The 24,340-nt window shown below is 38.8% G+C and overlaps 1 protein-coding gene across 1 annotated transcript in view; it reads right to left on the minus strand.

Moving 5' to 3' along the window:
* LOC117313154 (flavin-containing monooxygenase 5-like) overlaps positions 1–24,340 on the minus strand; it is a 91,090-nt gene that overhangs the window by 28,837 nt on the left and 37,913 nt on the right. Inside the window, exons 7-12 of the mRNA XM_033860659.2 lie at positions 17,347–17,535; positions 15,252–15,414; positions 13,558–13,700; positions 10,456–10,655; positions 6,383–6,735; positions 716–788 (exon numbers count right to left, since the gene is read on the minus strand). Of these exons, the coding sequence (XP_033716550.1) occupies positions 716–788; positions 6,383–6,735; positions 10,456–10,655; positions 13,558–13,700; positions 15,252–15,414; positions 17,347–17,535 (1,121 nt within the window). The remainder of the gene's footprint in view (positions 1–715; positions 789–6,382; positions 6,736–10,455; positions 10,656–13,557; positions 13,701–15,251; positions 15,415–17,346; positions 17,536–24,340) is intronic.

A 24,340-nucleotide genomic window follows, 5' to 3' on the forward strand; every position in this document is an offset into this window, starting at 1 on the left:
TGCCTTCTCCTCCTTGCAGAAGGGAGAGTTATGCTGGTATAATCAATTGAAGAAAACCACGTCTTTGGGCGTGGGATGATTGTGCCTCTGACTTTTCCACAAAAATTTAGGAACTTCATCAACATCAACTTTGTTCAAATAAAGATCACCAAGTGAATAAGCACAAGTTCTGAAATTCAGACTGCTAAATGTGTCCACCCAAGCACTAAAATACTGGCTGATGGTACCACCTTCCCAGATCCTATAGATTACTCATACCAAGAGCCACTGTGACCTGAGTATGCTGTCACATGACAGCCAGCAAAGTGGCCTCTGCAGATTTGTAAATCTACCTACAGATTTGTAATTTAACCATATCTACCTCTCATTAATTCATCGCTGCCCTTCCTTCCTCTGGCAGCTCTAGTATCTCTTCATGTAATCCTTGCCAAAATAACGTACCAGGTTTTCTCTCCATGTGCTTTTTCCTACTTGACTTTTCTTTTAGGCCCTAAACATAGAATTTTCTTAAGCTTTTCTCTCCTTTCCCATCCATATTCAAACCACTTGGTGGTATTTCTCTATTCTATTGTCACAAACTATTATTTCCTTTTCCTTCAAAATATACTCTAAATCCTTAAACAGACATGAGGACAATGAATACAAATACAACATTGCTCTTATTAAGAAAGAAGTGGGAAAAAATAACCACCTATCTTCCTAGGAGAATTCTTACCTTTTGGCCATATCCTCTCGAACCTTAGCTATTTCTTTTATCATTTCATTTTGTGAGGGCAATGTCTTTATCCCTAAAGAGAAAAATCAAATTTTTAAGTGTAAAATTAAAATTACCTCAGTATGAACACTAACCCTATTAACAATTACCATGCTATGGAAAATTCAAAGGAATACAGGCTAGTTGTCTGTACCAAGGAGGTTACACCTTCGCTTGATCACCTTACCCTACCACCACCAGAATATAATCATATTAACCTCAGTAGTTTACTCTTTTCTACTTTGTCTTTGGAAGATGTTTCTCCGAATCTGCTTTCCAACCAATACCTGCCTCCTTCCTAACATAGTCTTTCAATTGGGAAATGAAATATGGACATGAGGAAATGATAAATGGCCTTAAAAGTATATGGAAAATGAGGTACAAAGTAAAAGGGCGGGGGGAATATGGGAAACACACCTGTACTTGTACTCTTATTAACAAAGAGGCTTTATACCACAGGGAGAAGGAAGTAAAAGTAAACTCTCAGTCCTGTTGTATGCCTACAGTTCCATGGAAGATAAGCCTTACCTTCTAAATTTTTTATTTACTGAGAGTGAGGGGTAAGGTCAAGGGCAACTCATAATACCCAATCTTAACAGATAAATTTAAGCACCAATGAACAGTTCCAGTAGCAGGAATTTAACACCAAGGACATGGCTAGACAAAGGTAGAATAGTATTTAAGTTGACATAGACAACTCTCAATTTAAATGATTAGCTTTATGCTCGGATTTACAGGCACTATGCCATGTAGAAAACTTTAGCCACACCCAACTCTAAAGTGTTATTCCACAAAATTCTGGAACGTGTAATTTTAGAATGGGAATATATCTTACCTAATACAATCCTCTGTACAAGTACTCTCAAGTGGTTATCTCATTCCTCCTTAAATATCTCTGGTGATGGGGATCTCATCACCTGAGGAGATGATTTAATTGGCTGCTCTACTTGCTGGAACATTATTCTTTTCATTGACCCCAGAACCTGGCTCCATGCAGCTGGCACCAGTGGACTTAGCTCTGCCTTCTGGGGCCAAGGAATCTAGTATTAAAAAATGACAGCGTTTGAACCATTTGAGAACAACTGTCATAACTTCTTTAAGTCTTCCCATTATCAGCCTTAAAGCCTTAACAGTTCCCCATATAACAGGTTTCACATTTTCTGCCACATTTGTTACCCTTCTCTAGGCATACTCTAGTAAGTATCCTGGTGTGTCCCTCTTAAAACATGAGACTCAAATTCAACACTCAAGAAATAGCCTTTTGTGTTTTGCCATGTGTTTTCAGTTTAGCCTGGGAATTATTACGTATGTTCATAACTCAATGAGGAATCACTGAAATGCTTCATTCGAGGTTAATCACAGGTCTTAAGACGCTCATGAAACACAGTTTGAGAGTTGATTTCCAAATTATTTCTCATAGAACCACCATAATTTTTACTTCTCTTAAGTAGAAACATTATGGAGGAGGAGGTCATTTCTTGCCTGTGACACAGCCAATTCATCCAAAAAACAAAACAAAACAAAAACCCAACCAAAGAAAAAATCACTATAAATTAGATAGGTAAATAGATAGGAATATATAAAGATGTGTACTGTATCCGGTGGTGCAGTTCTTAATTCATTGATACTGTTGTTGCAATGTTTCCTCGTTCAGGCACATGTCATTTTTACCATGTGTATCTCCCTCCTTCCTATCTTGCTCCTCCTCTTATATTACCAGTTTACATCAATGGCCACAGCCCTGAGCAGATTCTTTTTCTCGCTTTCATCTCCAACATACATTCCATCCAAATCTTTTCAAATTCACCAATGAAATTTCATTCAAATTTGTCTCCTTGTATTCCTTTACCTTAGTTTAAAGCCCTCATTACGCCTTTCTTGGACTTTTGTCACAGGCTCGCAACTGACCTATTTCCCATTTCATTTCCCTCTAACACATCTTCTGAATTAGAAATCTGATTTGACTCCTCCTCTGCCAGTTAATCCTTCAATTGTTCTCTGTTGCCTACATTGAATGTGAACTTCTTGCATGGCACCTAAGGATTTTTCTTGGTTTTGCCTCTATAAATATCTCCAGCTTCATTTTCTTTAATTCCTATAATACTTTATTCTCCAGAATTCTGAACTCCTTATAGTTCTCAGGACTTGGTTTATTTTGTCATTTTCTCTAAATTTGCATAAATATTACTAATTATTCTCTTCTCTGGTCAAGATGGCATTGTCCTTTTAGTAAACTCTTCTTTTTTACAGTGTATTTGCAGTTGTAGGGAGAATTGGGTACTTATTCCTTTCTGCTCCCATAGCCAGCTCCTCTACATTGTTATTGGACCCTTGTTTAGGATATAGTAAATACCTGCTGAATGAATGAACACATTAAATGTCTGTTTACTTGTCTCCCTTGCTTGACTCTGAGTTCCATAAAGATAGGAATTTTCTATTTGGTCATATTTGCATCTCCAGCACCTAGCAGAGGGTCTGGCATACACTAAGAGGCCAGTAAATGTTAGCTGACAAATGCTGTTGAAGAACAGTGTGGAACTGAAGTTCAGAGATTTCCTAAGTGTTCCAAGACAAGGTTCAAACGGGGTGAGCCTGAATTTTAACTCTGTGGAACTAAGTCTTTCAGTCGGCTCTGAGACCTAAGTCAGATTGTATTTATGTAGTCCTGACTAGTCCCTGCACTTTAAATGTAAAGACTATGTTACAAGAGAAAGGAGGTGTGGCTGCCATTCTGCTCTTTCAGTCCAGTCCAGCCTTTTACCATGACCTGATATTGAGAAGGTAGTTCATAAGCTGAGATCCTCAGATAAGAACTTTCTACTGTAGAGTTTAGAAAATCTCCAAAACTAAACTTGCAGTCATTGAATAGAGATGTATTAGCTACCTCCCATGTGCTAGGCACTGGTCTAGTCTTGGAAGACAAAGGCAAATAAACATGATTCTTTTATTTAAAGAGCTTTCAATATACTACAAAGAGAGGGAGGAAATAAACAGGCTTTTTCCACACAAATAACGAGTAAAGGGGAGGCATACCAGGCAGAGAGAGCAACAGAAGCAAAGACATAAGGTACAAGAGTACCTGTTGTGTTTGCTGCATAGTGGGTAAGTCATTCAGTGCATCTAGAAGATTGTAGGATGGATGGTAAAGACCTGCAAAAGATGGGCCTGAAAAGCAGCCTGTATCCAATTTGTGGAGGTACGTGAATGCCATGCTATGACATAATGCTTCCTTGTGATCCGGAGAATTGGTATCATTTCATACGGTTTGCAAGGGAAGAAAGTTACTAAATGAAAGTGGAACACTTGCAAGGGCTCTTGAGAGGGCTACAAATGAGACAAAAGAAAACTAGATTTCTGTCAACGTAAGCAAGTGGGTTCAGTGTTCTATAAAAGTGTGGAATATTTTCTTGACAAGAGAATAGTAATTCTAGAGGACAAAGGAGGAAGGGAAATGTGGCTTGGTGGGTAAAGGACAGGCCAGGGAAGAGGACAGGCTGAGTTTGGCAGGTTTGAAAGAATGGGAGAAACTAGCTGATTCTAAGGTCTTAAAATTGGTACAGTGAAAGCAGAATTCAGTGATGAGAAAGGAAGGATTTGGTAAGCAGAGAGTAGAACAAAAAACTCAGGGTTCCTTTTGGAAACTTGATAAAGTTATAGGGATTCTCTGATGATTCCTTCCTTCCAAGTGTTAGAAGAAAGCTAGAGGGATTAGCACTAAGATTTGCTAGCAGAGGAAACTGGGCTTTTTGTGCATTTCCCCTAAGATCCCCTAATCCCATAGCCATAATGCGTAATCTTCCAAATAACTCATTTTCCCTAATCCTCTTAATGGTTCACTTGGTCCTGGAAAAGAGTCTCAGTTGTTCAAAGTATGCAAGATGCTGAGGCCTATTTTAATGCAACTTTTTCCTCTTAGTTAATTAACCCAGTTAAAAGATTCACTTTATATGACTGGAATTAAGCCAACTTAACGGGTTACTTGCATTGGATTGCTGGTCCAGTGCTCAAGGAGTACATGATCTACTGGATAGAATTAAAAGGAATTAAGAAATGAAAGAACTTTGGGACTTCCCTGGCAGTCCAGTGGTTAAGACTCCATGCTTCCGCTGCAGGGGGCGTGGGTTCGATCCCTAGTTGGGGAACTATGATTCCCACATGCCCCAGGGCACAGCCAAAAAATTAAAAAAAAAAAAGAAATGAAAGAACTTTGGGGAAATTTGGAAAAGTTTTTTATCTATCAACTCTAACATCATTGCTGCTTTTTTCTCTGCTACCATGAGGATCTTCACTAGGGAAGAAGAATCTGTAGTTTCAATAAGAACTCTCTAAAAGCATTTATTTATTTACTTGGCTGTGCCAGGTCTTAGATGTGCTACGCAGGATCCTCTTTGCAGCATGCTGGATCTTTAGTTGTGTCATGTGGGATCTAGTTCCCTGACCAGGGATCAAACCCAGGCCCCCTGCATTGGGGATGTGGAGTCTTAGCCACTGGACCACCAGGGAAGTCCCTCAACAAGAACTTTGAATAGTTTTAATTAAACATTAGTAATTGTACAAAGAACTTTTTTGTTAGAAGGAACCTTAAAAGTCATTTGATTTCTCCCTATTCTGAGGCTTGAATCTACTCCATACTGGCCTGACCAAAGTTTATTTTTAATGTTAAGCTAATATTGTGCAAACCCTCAAAATTTCACTCCTTGGTTCTGGTTCAACGCTTTGAAGTGATACTAAGCAAATATATAAAACCTTCTGCCATGGGGAGTCTCTGCAGGTATCTGAACCATATCTCCCCAAAATCTTATCCTCTCCAGGCCAAACCTCTCCAGCTCCTTTAGCTATACTTCAAATGGCACATTTTCAAACCCCTTAACCACTCTTGTCTCTCTCCTTTTAATGTACTCCAGATTCACTTTTAAAATATCTTTGGGTGTGGTCTGACCAGTTCAAGGAAGAACAGTTGTAAATTCCAGGACATTATAGTTTTTTAATGATGACAGATATAGTTAAGTCTTTTGGAAGCCACATCATTCTGCTGATTCATATTGAGCCTGCTATCCCAAACCCCAAAGTTGTTTCTCATGTTTTCCTAGCCAAAACTTTCTGAAAGAGGGAATATAAAGGGGGGAAAGTAAGACTTTGAGTGGCTGAATCTTCTTCATTCTGGACTAGTCTTTAACCAGCTCTTAATTTTTGTCTAAAATGAAATCACAGCACTTCTATATGTGACTCTCTCTAACTATAATGAAAGAAGATTAAATTCTTTTGCTTCACAAATATGTATCAGTTGTCTAAAATCTAGATGAGTGGATTTTAAACTGGAGTGCATATTGGAATCACCTGGGGAACATTTTCTCAGCAATCTTATGTCAGTCCCACACCAGACTTATTAAATAAACACCATCAGGAAAAACATGTCTGTTTTGGGGAAACTTCCTAGGAGATTCTGCTATGTGTCCATGATTATAAGTTACTACTTTATATTCCCTCAAAAATTAATTTTTGAGCACTAATTTTGTACCAGGCACTGTTACAATCATACATGCTGTCTCAGCTATTTATAAGCAAGAACATAAACATAATTAAACAAACCACTAAGTAATTCGGTAGTCATCTTGCATGGTCACTTACCTTTAAATACTTGAGTGACCCAGCGTCCTTGGAGCTCTGAAATGGGCATAATGGCACCCAAGGGCTGGATCAAGCCTATGATTGCAAGAGTTGGCTTTTCTAGGTTAGGAGGGAAGACCTTTTTATACAGAGATATCTTGTTTTTGACTACTTTTACAGAATCTTCAACAAAAGGAAAGGCAAAGCTATAGCCTGTAGCAAAGATAACAGCATCAATGTCATCCTCCCTGGAGCCATCCTCAAATATGGCCGCTGTCTCTGTGAATTCCTTCACGTTTGATTTCACCTTCACCAAGCCAGAAATTATACAGTTTGGCAGATCATCATTTATGGTTGGTTGCTGACTCAGAACTCTGTGAAAGATGATAAAGAAGGAAAAACGAGAGAGATCATGAGAGAGAGAGATCATTACCATGTAAGTAAAATTCTATTTTGATTGAGGTGGTTAATCAATATGCCAATAGTCTCCCTTTATTCATGAAATTTGGGAAAGGTCTAATGTATACCAGCTTGATAAAGGTAAGGATCTCAGAGTAAAAGTTGGACCCTGGGGCTTCCCTGGTGGCGCAGTGGTTGAGAGTCCACCTGCCGATGCAGGGCACACGGGTTTGTGGCCCGGTCTGGGAAGATCCCACATGCTGCGGAGCGCCTGGGCCCGTGAGCCATGGCCGCTGGGCCTGCGTGTCCAGAGCCTGTGCTCTGCAACGGGAGAGGCCACGACAGTGAGAGGCCCGCGTACCGCAGGAAAAAAAAAAAAAAAAGTTTGACCCTGGATGGCATTGAAAGAGAAGCTGTTGGAGAAGTTAGGGAAGGATTGTTTTATTTGAAGAGTACGTGCATGGTTTCTCAAGGTCTAATAATGCTCTCAGTGATATGATAAGGCCACAGTCTAGTAGCTTCTATCCATATATCAAGAGATCTGCGGAACTGGACTATCAGCATTCTGTTGAGTCTCTTTTCCGCTTCAAAGGCCCAAGAGCCAGGCTTGGACCATCATTTTCCAAAAGGTATAATAAATTACATGTGTATAGTGACTTACAGTTATAAACTGTTTTTACGTACATTAACGTATTTGAGTCTCATGCAAACCCAATGAAGGAGGCAGGACAGTTGTCATTATCCAGGTCCTATAGAGGAGGAAACTGAGGCCTGAAGAAGTTAAGTGGCTTGCCCAAGGTCACACAGCCTAGGATTTTAGGATTTATATCAAATGTTTTTTTATGAACTTCCTTGAGATACTCTAGGCATGGTAAGTAGTGTTTCCTTGAAATAACATAGGATAAGGTGCAGAACCTTTCTAAAAGCAGTGTGAATCCTGGACCCTGTGTTAACAGCTCTGAGAATCCTCAGCCCATCATGTTCAGATAGAGCTGGCCTCTTCTTAGGAACAAGATATGTTTAAACAGTATTACTGGTTTGCTGCATTTAGTAATTCTTTGATGCAAACCTTTAGGTACAGATTCTGTTCTCATTCCAACCTCATCATTTCATCTTTCTCTCCAAACTTACTCCTGTTCACTAACAGTACCACCATCCACATTTTGTGGCCCAAGCCACAAAACTGTGAGTCTTACATCTGGTCACCAAGGCCACGCTTTCTCCTCTTAACACCCCGAGAATAGTTTTACTTGTGCTGTTTCACCTGGGCCATTACAGCTGTCTCTAGTGCCTCCTGCTCCATCCCCTTTCAGTCTATCTTCTACATCATTTTTGGAGTGATTGTTCCAAAATGTATTTATTATTGTGTCACTCACCTGCTTAAAATCTTTCAGTGGCTGTGGGCTGTCTTCATTCTAAACTTTTTATTTAGCAGAGCATACAAACATTTTCATATATCTGCCCAGTGAACCAGGAGATGTACTCAGTCACTCTTCCATCTTTGCCTGTAGTCCAGCCAAACCAAACTGTGTGCAGGTCTCAGAGCATAATGTATTTTTTGCTATTCCAAGACCTTGTATTTATAATTAGAATGCTACTTCCTTACCCTATTTGTTTGACTCTCTTCTATTATTCCATATAACCTCAATATATTTTGTGATCACCAAAGTTATGGATGCTACAGTTTGCATAATTGGGTGAAATAAATTCCTGAAAGGTTGTTGGCAGACATAGTCTCAAAATATCACCCCACTGATTAATTTCAAAGGAAAAAATATCTTTACAGTAAAGAAACCTAGTAGATACCACCTAATCCAAGTGATCGAATTTTACGTCATTAATATGCAATAAGCTGCTATCATACAGCTCCTGATGTGATCCACCAAGAAGGCACAACATAACCTATGAGAATTCACACCAAAACTGTTTAACCTAAATATAATAGAGGAAGAACTGCTATGAAAGTCCAAATTTAGAGACTTTCTGCAAAACAAATGGCTTCAATTCTTTAAAAAAATCCATGTCAAAAAAAGAGAGATTTATTTCAGACTGAGAGATTAAAGAAATATGACAACTAAATGCAATGGTGTAATACCCGACAGGATCTTGGAGTTAAAAATAAAAAAGCTACAGGTAATTCCCTGGCAGCCCAATGGTTAGGATTCTGCACTTTAAGCCACATGGCACGGCTAAAAATTTTAAAAAGCTACAATATTACTGAAACAATTTGGGAAATTTGAATATGCAATATATTAGGTAATGGTATTTTTATCAATGTTAAATTTACTAAGTGTGATAATTATGTTTATGTAGAAGAATGCCCTTTATCTTAGGCAATATATGCTAAAGAATGTAGGGTAAAATGTCTTACTGACTGCAGCTTACTCTCGAATGGTTCAGAAAAAAAAATGTATGAATACATGTATGTATATATGGATGCCATATATGTATGGATCTATCTATCTCCAGAGAGAGGGAGAGAGAGAAAGCAAATATAGTAAACTGTGAATAATAGGTGAATCTAAGTGAAGGGTATATGGGTGCTTATTGTACTTACTATTTTATAGCAAGTAAACCTAAACATTGGACTCCCTGTTGGCGCAGTGGTTAAGAATCCACCTGCCAATACAGGGGACACAGGTTCGAGTCCAGGTCCGGGAAGATCCCACATGCTGCAGAGCAACTAAGCACATGCACCACAACTACTGGGCCTGCGCTCTGGAGCCCGTGAGCCAAAACTGCTGAGACTGCATGCCACAACTACTGAAGCCTGAGCACCTAGAGCCCATGCTCTGCAACAAGAGAAGCCACCACGATAAGCCCAAGTACCATAACAAAGAGTAGCACCTGTTCACCACAGGTAGAGAAAGCCCACGTGCAGCAACAAAGACCCAATGCAGCCAAAAATAAATAAATAAATTTATGAAAAATAAAATAAAAGTCGGAAGGGAAAACAGCATTTAAAATCAGCCTTTGGAAATGCTATCACAGTCTACCTTGTATGCTGTGTGAGGACTTCTATCCTTCATACTCTCATAGGACTCCATGCATTTCTTTATCATATTCTATTGTCTGTCTTCTTCGTAGAGTATTAAAGGAAATATCCATTTCTCCAGTCTGTCATTTGTTACTTGTGTGATCTTGGGCAAATTAGGTTCTCTAAGTGTCAATTTTTATATTTGCAAAATGGAGATCAAAATAGTACCAACCTATAGGGCTGCTGTGAGGATTAAATGAGATAATGCGCGTAACTCATTTAGCACTGTGCTTGTCTTATATTAAGTGCTCAAAAAGGTAGGGTGTTATTATTACTATTAGTATTACTATTAGGTCTTTAGTCTCAGTATTCTCATGCCAGTATAATGCTTGGCTCATAACAGATGCTCAGTTTGTTGGATGAATGAATGAAAGATGCCCTGCCCTCTATTACCATTTTGTTGTTGCTGTTGGGCATCATGTAAAAAGAACTGGTACCTCAGGGAATGATAAAAATGGTTAATGCCAAGGAGAATTACAGCCTGAAAATTATAGACCAGTAGATCTTCGACTTCTGTGGGGGAAAGGTAGAAATCTAATCTCAGATTCTGTGGACTTGCTTAATGTAAACATAGAGGTAACCCTACTATTAGCCTATGGGAACAGTCCTTATTCTTTGCCTTGGCTGTTACTGCCCACCTCCCAGCCTGGGAACATACCTGTGTTTAGGCTTCAGGCCAAACAGTTCATGATCAAACCTTTGGTTCATCTTTTTTTCCAAAAATATATTTGCTAATGATTGACCACAAATCTTCCTCATAAAATAGTGAAATCGAGAAGTCAACAACACATCAAAAGGATATCCATAATCTCCGACACGATTGAAGATCCAAGCCCCTCTTCTGGTGCTGAGAAAAACCTGAGGCATGGGAAAAAAAAATGTTTGTTTTTGCCGTTCTCTGACTCATTTCTCTGAAGGAATGGGAACCCAGTTTCTTCAAGATGAAGTTCAGACTCATTAGTCTGGCTTTTCATTCCCTGGTAATATATATATTTTTAAATTTCCTGCCATTTTCTTTTCAAACACTAAGCTTACAATTAAATTGGGGTAGTCACTGACCAAGACTCTGTCTTGCTCTGAACTACCAGTGCATTTCTGTTTAATGTCATTATGCCTCCCTGAAAAGCTTAATTCTCCAAAGCCTATTAATTTTTCAGATCCAGATCAAGTCTCCCTCCTCCATGAAGATACCACTGACTGTTCTGGCTGATAATTTTCTCTCCATCTTCTGAACTTCTCTAGCACTTGTCACCTGTCCAACTCATTTAAAATCATGGAACAGTAAAGCTGAAAGCAACTGGGCATCATTAATCCAAAACCTTCAGTCTTTATTTTGCCTTTGACATTGTTTACATTATTACAAAAAACTTACTTATATTGACATGTAACATTATATATTCTTATTTTATATCTTTCCAAATATGTTTTCTCCAAGGTGGGAGGTAGAGCATATACATCCTTTAGTCCCCTACCTATCATCAGCATCACTTCCTTTTATTGAGAATTGTAACCTGTCAATCGCTGTACTAGGTCCTTTATCTATTTTTTTATTTAATCAATACAACAACCTCTTGAGGTAGGTATTGTTATGTCCTTTATATGGGTGAGAAGAATGGAGAGGATGAATAACTTGCCTGAGGTCATATAGCACTAAGTGGTAGAGCTGAATTTCCGCCCTAAGTCTGACTCCAAAGCCTGTGCTTAAGTAATGTTTCATCAATTATTTAAGGAAAATACTGAAGATTGCAAGTAGCACAAAGGGAGCTGGTCCGTCTTTCTGTTATCTGCTGGCTAAAGTCCATATTCAGAGCTGATAAAAAGTTTGGTATTCAACTACCTGGCAAAAGCATCACTTTATATTATAAAACTCTCTGGGGATAGTTTCCCGGGTTGTAAGCTATATAAGTACATTGTTTTATGGTGTTTTGTCTAACATTTCATGTTAAACGGTGACCTGTCTATAGAGGGCTAATTATGTACTTCATACATATATTCTCACCGATGGTGACCATAACCGCTATCATAAATAAGCACTTTTACGTGTCACAATTGAAAGAGCCTGTGTGGTGTTAGAAATCAAATGATTTTATGTGCAGTCTAGATAACTTTTTAAATATAGGTTATGAGTAATGTAAATGCTCAGAGTTTCAGTTAAAAAGTTCTCTATGTATAAAATAGTGACAAAAATACATACGTCACAAAGCTTTCTCAGACACAACCACCTTACCTCCACCCGCTCTTGCTGCCTTGTTCTTTGGCAATTTACAATTCCTCAGTGCTTGTAAGGCCCAGCTCCTCTACAGCTGACCATTTAACAAGCCAATGGTATTAAAGAAAGCTCATGCCTTCGGTCCCCACCACATACCTGGTACATTCTTTTATCATAGCATCCACACACATTTTTACCCTTTATTGTTTATATACCTATTTCCTAATAAATGCTTGTTGAATTAATTCATGGAGTAATATATGAAATCAGTTTTGTGGGGATAGATGAGGATAGACCTGGGAAGTGTTACTGAATGGAGTTTGTGGGTAAAGTTCATTTAACAAAGTTGTGGCATTAAACTTCTATTTTTAAAAATAATTTAAAAACAATTTGTGGAGAAGCACAGCTTAGTTAAAGTTACTGAAGAACAGCCAGGCATTTACCTATTGCCAACAAAATTATGATTCAATAAAGACATGCATAACAAAATATATTAGTGATGTCTGTTTCTAGGAATTTATAATGAAGATACTTTTTTCCCAGTTCAAAAGTTATGATACAGGGCTTCCCTGGTGGCCCAGTGTTTAAGAATCCGCCTGCCAACGTAGGGGACACGGGTTTGAGCCCTAGTCCAGGAATATTCCACATGCCACGGAGCAACTAAGCCCATGGGCCACAACTACTGAGCCCACGTGCCACAACTACTGAAGCCCATGTGGCTAGAGCCCGTGCTCTGCAACAAGACACCGAAATGAGAAACCTGCACACTGCAACGAAGAGTAGCCCCCGCTCACCACAACTAGAGAGAAAGCCCGTGTGCAGCAACAAAGACCCAACACAGCCAAAATAAATAAATAAATAAATACTAAAATAAATAAATTTATTTTTTTAAAAAAGCTATGATACAAAAAACAAATTAGGAAACCAAAAAACATCAAGGACATAGAAATTCCTTTAGAGTAAATGTTATTCTGTGTTACCTAATTGTATGCAAAGGCTGGGGAGAGCTGCTTGCCTGTGCTACAATGTGGATGCTTTTCATACTGATACCCATGTTGTCTCTAGAAGGATTAGACTTCTTTTTTCCATTCGGGGAGTGATGAAGAGTGAAGAGGAAAATTCCCCAAACATCCTATGAGTTAAAAGATTTCAATGACTGAGTACACTTTCCCTCAGATAAGAGCATAGCACTTCTGCTGGCCAACAGGTGATCCACACTCTGAATGCTGCACTCTAACAAGCTCTCCCAGCAATCACTTGATCTTCTTAAAAGCCAGAGGCACACTCTGAAGAGACAGCTGAGTGAGATTATGAGCACAGTTTGTGATCATGACCAAATTCCTTAGTGTGAGGCCAAGTGAATGATGGGAATCTAACTTGTAACCTTGTCTCCATCACATCATCAATCATAATGTTGCCAACTGAGGCAGTGAAACCAAGCCCTGCATTTGCCATTGGCACTGATGGGCTGTGTGCAGGTATCCATACACTCTGCTGGGTCCACCTGCAGCTTCCTTGGTGAAGCAAAGTAAATAATTTACTAATTCAAACCTGCTTGGCTGTGTGGCTAACTTCCACAGCCAGATCGCTTCCAGAATTCCCAATGCCAATTATAATGACTCTCTTTCCAGTGAAACTCTCTGGATTCTTATAATCTCGACTATGGAAGTACTGTCCTTTGAACTTCTCAATTCCTGCAAGAGAAGGGAAAATTATTACTGGGTGATGGTTTATCTGATATCATTTGTTAAATCATTCATTTTTTTTTGCAGTGTGTAGAGTTTATGCATATATTCTCTGTATGTTCTCCTTTTACTCAGGTGCACTGTTGCCTTTCTGAATATTTTTGCCTGTTTTCTTTTCCCATCACCTCAGAGTGGAACCTTGTGATTTCCTTATTATAAGTAGTCTGCTGAACTCAGGATCTGTTAGCATTTTAGACCCGTGGGCTCACAAATCCAAACTGCTTCAGAAAACCTCCATTCTCTTTTGTCTTTTCACCCTCTTTATTTTTTTTAATTGAAGTGTAGTTGACTTATAATATTATATCAGTTTCTGATGCACAACATAGTAACTTGATATTTATATAGATTATGCAATATACAAAGTTATTATGATATTACAGTCTTTTGATTATATTCCTTGTGCTGTATATTACAACCCTGTGACTTTTATTTTATAACTGGTAGCTTCTATCTCTTAATCCCCTTCACCTATTTTGCCCATCCCTCACCCCCTCTTTTCATCATCTGTAAATACCTACTTCCATTCTAATTGGAGTATATATGTTCTTATATACACTAAACTATACATAGAGTGCTTTTTTCCTCTCAGAATGAAAATCCAGGCCAAAGACTGTAATTAAACTCTATTTAAGCTTTATTTTCTTCCTTAGAAACTCAATATTTCTGTTTATTTCCTCGATTGCTAAAAAAGCCCTCATTCAGGTTAAAGAAGGTGTGGTAAATATATACAATAGAATATTACTCAGCCATAAAAAAGAATGAAATAATGTCATTTGCAGCAACATGGATGGACCTAGAGATTGTCATACTGAGTGAAGTAAGTCAGAGAAAGACAAATATCATATGATATCGCTTATATGTGGAATCTAAAAAAAATGGTACAAATGAACTTATTTAAAAAACAGAAATAGACTCACAGATGTAGAAAACAAACTTATGGTTACCAGGGGGGAAAGGTGTGGGGGAGGGATTAACTGGTAGACTGGGATTGACATATACACACTACTATATATAAAATAGGTAACTGATAAATACCTACTGTATAGCACAGGGAACTCTTCTCAGTACTCTGTAATGACCTATATGAGAAGAGAATCTAAAAACGAGTGGATATATTTATATGAATAACTGACTCACTTTGCTGTACAGCAGAAACTAACACAACATTATAAATCAACTATACTCCAAAAAAAATTAAAAAAGAAAAATTCCATCATTCAATCTAATGCAGATCAACTTTTATCCTTAAAAAACTAAAATTATTGTAAAACTAAATATAGAGCCTTCTAATTTCCCTCTAGTCCCCCAAATTACTGGTATCTCTACCTCCTAAATAGCGTTAATACAAGTTACCCCATCACTTTTCAGAAGAATATGCAGAATTAGGATAAGCTTTATTTCATCCCAAGGTAGGAATCACTCAGACCACATTCCTCCCATTCTTTAGGGATCAGGTCACAGGCATAGTTCAAGTGTCTTCCTTCCTTGTAGGCTACTTACCAGGGAAGCTTTCCAAGGGTAAGTGAGCATTGGTGTGATGGCCAGTGCAAACCATAACTCCATCGAAGACATTCACCTCCTTTTTCCCTTCAGATACCGTGACCACCTCCCATTGGCCTGAAGTGGAGAAATCAGGCTGCTTCTTCACACTGCACACGGTGGTCTGAAAAGTAAAGGGGTAGCCACAGGGCACTATAACCACAGCCCATATAGTGGACATCTTCCCTGACAGGACTCTTCTTGCAGAGGGTAAACAAAGGGCTGCTACCGCCTAACAGGCCTCATGCAGGGGTATTTCATTTTCATACTCCACAAATCAGAACTTTTTTGTTTGGGGCTGTGGTCAGAGTGAGAAAACTTCCATGAGGCAAGCTAAATAAAACAGAGTTGGCAGACTAATGTTGCACTCTCCACTGCTTCTAGAAAAGTGCAAATTACTAGTTCTCTGGACCATACCCTAGGGCAATGTGATACTTGAATAAAGTTTGGGCTTCTCTTGTGCTTCTGAGACACTCCATGCACGAAATGCCTATTCCTCCCCATACCTCCAGACATCCTGAGACCCTCTGATGCCTTCTTACCGCAAGTCCTGTTCTCACTGTCTGGCCTTAAACTTGTGACTGAGCTAGAGGGCTCCCTTTCCTAATAGAGTAGAGAAACATCTCAGTGGCTCATATTTTATGTAAATGAACCTCTCTGACTCCCATAAATGCCCATTTTACAAGTAACTATAAAGAAAGAAGGTGTGAGATGGGATAGTCAGTGGCACAATTTTTAGCTTTAAAAAATAGTAATAAATATGGGTTACTCTACCCAGCTTAAGGAAACATAAAGAATGTGTTCTATGTGCTTCTGGGTTTATGACCCTAATGTCTTGGTTGACTAATAGAGATACCCCTCTTGTATACCCGAGCCATCCTATACTATTTATTGTTCCTCTCGATCATGTTCTTACTTTTACACAGGCTGGTGCTTCTGCCTGGATCATCCTTTTATTCTTTCTTCATTTGGAGAAACTCACCCTTCAACATTTAGCTTGGTATTATCTCCTCTAAGAAAACCTTCCTGGTGCCTGATGCCTCATGCCCTGATGGGTTAAGCAACCCTCCTCTGAGCTGCAATGTATAGATTTCTGTGGCATTTATCACTAACTCTTCATTTTTAATAATTATATTTACAATGAAATTTCTCTTCATTTTTCTATCTCTATAACTAGACTGTGAAATCACTAATTTTTTTTGTTTTTGTGTCTTCACTGTTTAGTATGGTAACAAACCTCTTCAATAAGTGTTTAAAGAAGTGAAGAGAAGCACCACTAGGCTGTAAATGATTGACTTTGGAAGTCGTCACTGGATATTGCCATTTTAATTTTGTTGTTAAAGAGAAAGAGTCATGATTTAGTAGAATGATCAGAAGGTAGAAGATTTGGGCTTTTTGCCAGCTGTCAGAGTATTGATTCTTTTATGGTCATGGTTTAGAATGATAGGAATATCACAGAAGACTTTACAGCAGGAAGGAACCAGTGAAGTGATCTAGTACAGGCATCTTGTTTTACAAATAAACTTAAGATACATCAACGTTGAGGAACTTACTTGTCTGAAGTCACAAGTTGATTAGTGGTAGAGCAAAGACTAGAACTCAAGTTTTTGCTTCCCAATTCAATGTTCCTCCCTCTATGCCAGAGTTAACTTATTTGCTTCCTCGTAACTTTTCAATACCTACTTCACTGGGTTGTTGTGATCACATAAATAATGCACTGGAAAGTACTTCAGAAAGTATAAAAGGGCTAAGCAGCAAGTTGTGGAAACAGAAGGTTTTAAAGTTCCCATACCTGTCAGTTCCCCTCATTGTTTTATTGTAATCAAATGATATAGAATGAAGGCAATGAAATGAAGGTGGCTTCCTGGATCTGCAGTCAAAATACATAGAAGAGGGACCTTTCCATGAATATTTTGAGACACAGGGAAGACAAAGAGTGGATTCTGGATAGAATAGATACACGAGCATATCAAACCAATCTAAGCACTGGTAAATAAGACCAGTTATTCATTTACTTGACAACTCAAAACACAGAGATACCCACGAAATTCCCTACCTTAAATCGAATGTACTTTAGAAGGTCAAATTCTTTGGCATACATCCTGAAATACTCCAGGACCTGGGAGTTGTGCATGAAGTTAGGATAGTGATCTGGGATGGGGTAGTCACTGAAGCACATCATCTCCTTCGAAGTGTTGATGACCACTGACTTGTAAATACTGGCCCTCCCTTCTTCAGGGTCTTCCTGCAGTAAGTAAAAAGCATTCATGGCAACTTGAGAATTAAGGTCATGGTTTATAAACAGCCAACAAACATTTGAAAATGTTTTCTGAAAGAAATGCCAATTTAAAAAGTCCCGGGCTTCCCTGGTGGCGCAATGGTTGAGAGTCTGCCTGCCGATGCAGGGGAGACGGGTTCGTGTCCCGGTCCGGGAAGATCCCACATGCCGCGGAACAGCTGGGCCCGTGAGCCATGGCCACTAGGCCTGCGTGTCCGGAGCCTGTGCTCCGCAACGGGAGAGACCACAACAGTGAGAGGCCCGCGTACAGCAAAAAAAAAAAGAAAAAAGTCCCCTCCCCACAACCCTTCACATCTCCCAGTATTTGTGCCCTCGTGCAGTCTCTTCCCCTTGAATCTAAGTTGTCTTTATGACTTGCTTTTGACCAACAGCATGCAGTTGGGATGATACTGAATGGCTTCCAAGACTAAGTGATAAGTAGTCTTGCAGTTTCTGCCTGAGTCTCTTAGAAAGCTTGCTGTGGTGGAAGTCAGCAGCCACGTAAGAAGTCCAGCTACCCTGAGACCACCATCCTGTGAGGAAGCCTGAGCTAGCCACATGAAGAGCATGTTTGGGATAGAGAGATGTGCAGCCAGCCCCCAGAAGTTCTAGTTATCCCAACTGACGTTCTAAATATGTGAGCAGGGAGGTCATAGCACACATCCAGGCCCAGCTGTCACCTGATTGCCATGACGTAAGACTCCAAGTAAGAACTCCCCATCTGAGTCTTTTAAATAGTATATATATTTCAAAGCCTAGGGAAGTTTCAAGAGTTTCATACACTTGCCACATTGTTCTCCAGGAAACACTGTACTAACTTACATTCTGTCCAGTAAGTGTTCCCATTTTACCTCGTTTTTACTAATTACAAAGACAATTACTCAGTGTTAGCAAAAATGAGGTGAAATGAGATCTTAGTACAATATTTTCTGGACAGCAATGTGACAAGAATATGAAACCCTTGCAACTTAGCCTTTTAAAGAAAGATTCAGCATTGTAGACAAAGATTTATGTTTAAGGATGTGAATGACAGCATTATTTATAACATAAAAATGAAATAAGCTAAATGCTGCAATATTGTGATTTATAAGAAATATATATTTGGTTATCCAGATGGTCAAAATATATTCTCATATATGGTCTTTTTCCACAGTTCCTGGCTCAGAGCTCCCAATACTCTCCTAATTTCCTAACTGTTGAGAGTGATACAAGTGTCTATTGTTATGTTAATATGGTGACCTTTAGAAAGCAACTAAGGTTGTGGGCTGGTTACCAATGGAGCAAACACTGTGATTAGAGGGTTGTAACTTTCAGTTGCCTATCCCCTGACCTCTGGGGAGGCGACAGGGGCTGGAAGTTGAATCAATAGCCAATGCCCAATGATTTAATCAATCATGCCTATGTCATAAAGTCTCCATAAAAACCCAAAAGAGTGGGGTTCAGGGAGCTCCCAGGATGGTGAACCGAAGAGACTAGGGGAGAGCGGTGTGCCTGGAGAGGGCATGGAAGCTCAGTGTCCTTTTCCCTATGTATCTCTTTCATTTGCCTGTTCCTAAATTATATTCTTTTATAACAAACCAGTTACCTAGTGAGTAAATGGGTTTCCTGTATTCTGTAGCTGCTCTAGCAAATTAATCAAACCCAATGGGGGAGGGGTTCGTGGGAATTTCTGATTTATACTCGGTTGGTCAGAAGTATAGGTAACAACCTGGACTTGAGAATGGCAACTGAAGTCCAAATCCCAGGAGGGGGTTGTTGGAACCTCCAATCTGTAGGTGGTTGTTCAGAAGCCCAGGTAATAACCAGGGCTTATGACTGGTGTCTGAAGTGGAGTCGAGGGTGAAGTCTTGTAGGACTGAGCCCTCAATCTGTGGAATCTGACGCTGTCTCTGTGTAGATAGGGATCACAATTGAGTTGAATTCTTGGACATCCTGCTAGTGTTTGAGAATTGTTTGCTGGTGTCTGAGGACCACCCGCCACCCACATACACACACTGGAATTGGTCTCAGAACCATTTAATGCCCAACAAAATACACTGTAATTTGAGAACCACTGCTCCAGATCCTTGCTACCTAAAGTACGATCTGTGGACTAGCAGCAGGGGCATCACTTGGAAGATTGTTAGAAATGCAGAATCTTAGGCCCCATCCCAGACCTACTGAATTGGAATCTGCCTTTTAACAAAATCTTCAAGTGATTCAGATGCATCTGAAAGCTGAGAAGCATTGCTCTAGCTGATATCAAACCCCAGTTCACTGTTCTTTCCCCAGCAAGGTTAACTTCTTTGCTTCCTCAAAAACTTCTAATAACTACCTCATGGGGGTGTTGTAGTGATCACATAAAATAGCGCCATAGCTACCCAGATTGTTATGTTAGCCTCTCACTGAGATATCATAAATGATGACTTTTCAACTCTACTAGAATTTTTTAAAATTGTTTTGATTATGGAAAATTACCTTAACCAATTTGGACCCCCTCTTCTCTTTTTATTCCAGAAAAAGATATATGGATGTTACTGAACATTGAATGGCCACAAAGGAGAGTGTTCCTTGGTTTTGCCCACATTAGAGATGATTTTCCTCCCATTTTTAGAGAAGAATTTTTCAATTTCAGAATCCTGAATAGATCATTCCCATTTCTCTGCCCCATACTTCAAGATCTCATTCCCTTTGGCTGCTAATAATGTTTCTACAGGTCTCTTCCAATCTATCCTACCTATTTCAACCAAAGTATTCTTTCTAGGGTATGGTTGTATCTCTGCCCTAATTAAAATTTTGGATGCTGCCCCGTTTTCTCTAGTTTATATTTTTCAGCTTAGGATTCAAAGACCTCCGTAATGTCTTAGAGTCTAGTCTTTATCTCCCCAACTAGATTGTAGGCCCCTTGACTTGTATTCATGCTCTTTCCCACAGCATATAAAATTATAAATAGCACGTAGTAGATATTTAATAGATGTACATTGAATTATACTGAGAAAGGTACATATAGAAAAAGGAAATAAATTTCACAAAATGCATAACAAACTAATGAAATACATCAAAATTTATTACAAAAACAGTTGAATAAGATATTTTTATCTTATTCACAAAAATTTGCTGTAAGGAAAATTGCAAAATAATATAAAATCAAATGCATAGATATATTCATTTTATAGTATTTAAAATATCTATTAATTAGAAACCACTTAAAATGCCCCCCTCCCCCAATAGGAAAAGGGTTTAGTAAATTATGGTATCTCAATATGATGAAGAATTTACCTTCTACACCACTCCTTAAGTATCCTGCTAAATTCAAAGCAGATCCTGTCAACCCACTGCTTAATGGGCTCTACTGATTCCATTTGGAAAAGCAAATTTCTTATTTTGAAACTCAGTATATTTCACAATCTATCCCAATCCACCTTTGTATCTTCACTTAGTGCTCTCCTCAATTAATTTCAAGCTTCTGAGTCATTAAATTGTTGTTGAAACATTCCAGACTCTTTCACAACTTTAAACTTTTGTAACAGTATAGTACTGCTTCTTCATTTGGAAAATTCCTATCTATCATTCAAGAGTCACATCAAATGTCACTTCTTTGGAGAAATATTTCTTGTCCTCTCCACTGAGTTAAATGCCCCATTCAACCTCCAAGCTGCCAAAACTCTCTGCTCAGATTGCCATCAAGGCAAATTAGAACACGCGATATTCTGCATTTGTTTCTATGACTGTGAGGTACCCGAAAGTAGGATTTGTGTCTTACTTTTTGCACCTCTGTCATCAAGACAGTACCTCATACATAGTGGATGCTTAATAAATGCTTTGAAATGAATTAATGAGTGAATTATAGTGATTGAATTTGGAGATACTTAAAACTATCATTTTGAAATCTGTATAGGAACACTGAAAATGGCCTATAACTTTAAGTGGAAAAAGTAATATTACAGAATTAAGGTCACATTCTAATCACCAAATATATAATATTATGTATGCCTAGGGCAACTGTATACCTATGTCTACCCATATTTATATAATTACACATTGTATAATCTCTCCCCTGTTATATGAGTATATTTTAATTATTTTAAATCAATAAAACTTCAAAGTAGGAAAAACAAATTGATTTATTAAGGAGGTAGGATTTTTTCTTTTATTTTTGTAGAAATGTTGTTTATACTACAACTTGATGATAAAAAACTTCAACAAACTAGGAATAGAGGGAAACATCTTCAATTTAATAAGGAACATCTACAAAATACCTGCAGCTAACAGCATACTTAATAGTGAGAAAATGGACAATTTCCCTCCCATAAAATTGAGAACAAGGCAAGGATATCCTCTCTTACAACTTCTATTCAACACTGCACTAGAAATCCTAACTAATGTAATAAGATAAGAAAGGAAATAAAAGTATACAGATTGGGAAGGAATAAATAAAATGATTTTTTTTACAGATGATATGACTGTCTGTGTAGAAAATCTCAAAGATTTAAAAATAAAAATTCCTGGAACTGATAAGCAATTATAGCAGGGTTGCAAGATACAAGGTTAATATACAAAAGTCACTTACTTTCCTATATACCAGAAATGAAAAATTGGACTTTGAAATTAAAAAAACAGTACCATTTATAATAACACTCCCCCCAAATTAAGTGCTTAGGTAAAAATCTAACAAAATATATATGAGACTTATATGCAGATACCATAAAACACAGAAGAAGAAAAACAAAGATATGAATAAATGGAAAGATATGCTGTGCTCATAGATTGGAAGACTCAGTATTGTTAAGATGTCAGTTTTCCCAACTTGATCTGTAGATTCAACACAATCCCAATCAACATCTAAGCTAGCTATTTTGTAGATATTGACAAACTGATTCTAAAATTTATGTGGAAAGAAAAAAAAGGCCTAGAATAGCCAACTTTGTCCTTACGTGTGGACTGTGACTAGTGACTTTCTTGCAAAGAGTATAGTATGACAAGGGAGAAAAAAAGGAGCAACTTTAAAGTGGCAAACCCTGATAAACACCATCTCAAGCCAGGTCATCAAGGTTAACATCAATCGGTGTGATAAGTTTGATAGTGTGTACCATTGATACGATGTGTTGAGAACAGCACCCTACATCTAAGGCCTTCCTCCCCAAAATTCATAACCCCAGTCTAACCATGATGATAACATCAGACAAATCCCAGCTGAGGGACATTTTATAAAATACCTAACCAGTAATCCTCAAAACTGTCAGAGTCATCAAAAACAAGGAAAGTCTGAGAAATTGTCACATCCAAGAGGAGCCTAAGGAGACATGACAACTACATGCATCTTGGTGTTCTGGATGGGAACACCTGGAACAGGAAATGGCCGTTAGGGAAAAACCTAAGTAAATCTGAATAAAGCATGGACTTCAACTAATAATAATGTATCAATACTGGTTCATTAATTAGGACAAATGTAGCATACTAATGTAAGATATTAATAATATCTGGGCATGGGGTATATGGGAACTCTGTACTATCTTCCTAATAATTCTGTAAATCTAACACAGTTCTAAAATTCAAAGTTTACTTAAACATGTTGTTTGTACATAGCACGTTTTTTCAAAAAAAATTAAATTAATGAGTGGTAGGGTCCTTTTGGAACCAAGATGTTTGAGGGGGCAGGGGTAGACACATTCCTATCAAATTTGACTTCATTCATTCATTCAGTAGATATTTCTAAAGTCTCTCTGTAATAAAAACACTATATTAATGCTAAAAAATACAAGTCTGTCCCTGTTTTCCAAGGGTTCAAAATTTAGTACAAAGATTGGAGTCATGCTTTCCACAGCAGGTATGTTGGGGTCACTGAGCTAAATGAATCACAGATCTTACTCCTGTGACAATAATCATATATTTGTATTCTTTTTCAAGTAACTAAGGCAAAAAAGTGTTATTGTGTGTCAACAAAAACCTTCAAGCCCTTCTAAACACCTGATTGGACCCTACGTAGGGTTCATTACTGTCAACTCACCGCTTTACAAAAGAGAGTGAGGGCAGAGCAGTACTGGGTCAGTGAGTGGAAGAAGCAGCTTCTGCTCCTGCATTTTAGTTTTTCCTACCATGGGCGAATAATCTGCCCTCTAGAGATGTATCTTGATTCTATTTCCTGCCTAAGCACATGACTCGCATTGAGTAGGAAGTTCATATGAGAAAAGAGAGAACCAGGGACGTAGGGTAGTATAATTGGAACTGAAGGGACTGGAGGCAATAGTAAGGGCAGAAGAAAGGAGAAAAATGACTCCCCTTCAGGGGGAGGAGTGAGAACAGTGTGGATCTTCTGTTCCTTTGACAGACTCTCAGAATCCCGTGGGACAGAAGCTGTCTTAGGACTGTTGTTCTCAGCGTTGTACTCACACTGGACTCATCTGGGGAACTCTAAAATACTAATGCCTGGTCCTTACTCCCAGAGACCCTGTTTTTTTTGTTTTTTATTTTTTTTTCCGGTACGCGGGCCTCTCACTGGGAGGGCAGTGGCCTCTCCCGCTGCGGAACACAGGCTGCGGATGCGCAGGCTCAGCGGCCATGGCTCACGGGCCCAGCCGCTCCGCGGCATGTGGGATCGTCCCGAACCGGGGCACGAACCCGCGTCCCCTGCATCGGCAGGCGGACTCTCAACCACTGCGCCACCAGGGAAGCCCAGGGACCCTGTTTTAATTGCTCCTTCTCTAATGGGTAGACAAGGTTGAGATCTGCTGGTAAGAGGTCGTGTGGTGGCCCCGGAAAGCTCAGGGCACCAGAATTTATCCCATCCACCTCA

This window comes from Tursiops truncatus, chromosome 1 (assembly GCF_011762595.2).
Source record: "Tursiops truncatus isolate mTurTru1 chromosome 1, mTurTru1.mat.Y, whole genome shotgun sequence".
NCBI classification, from domain to species: Eukaryota; Metazoa; Chordata; class Mammalia; order Artiodactyla; family Delphinidae; genus Tursiops; species Tursiops truncatus.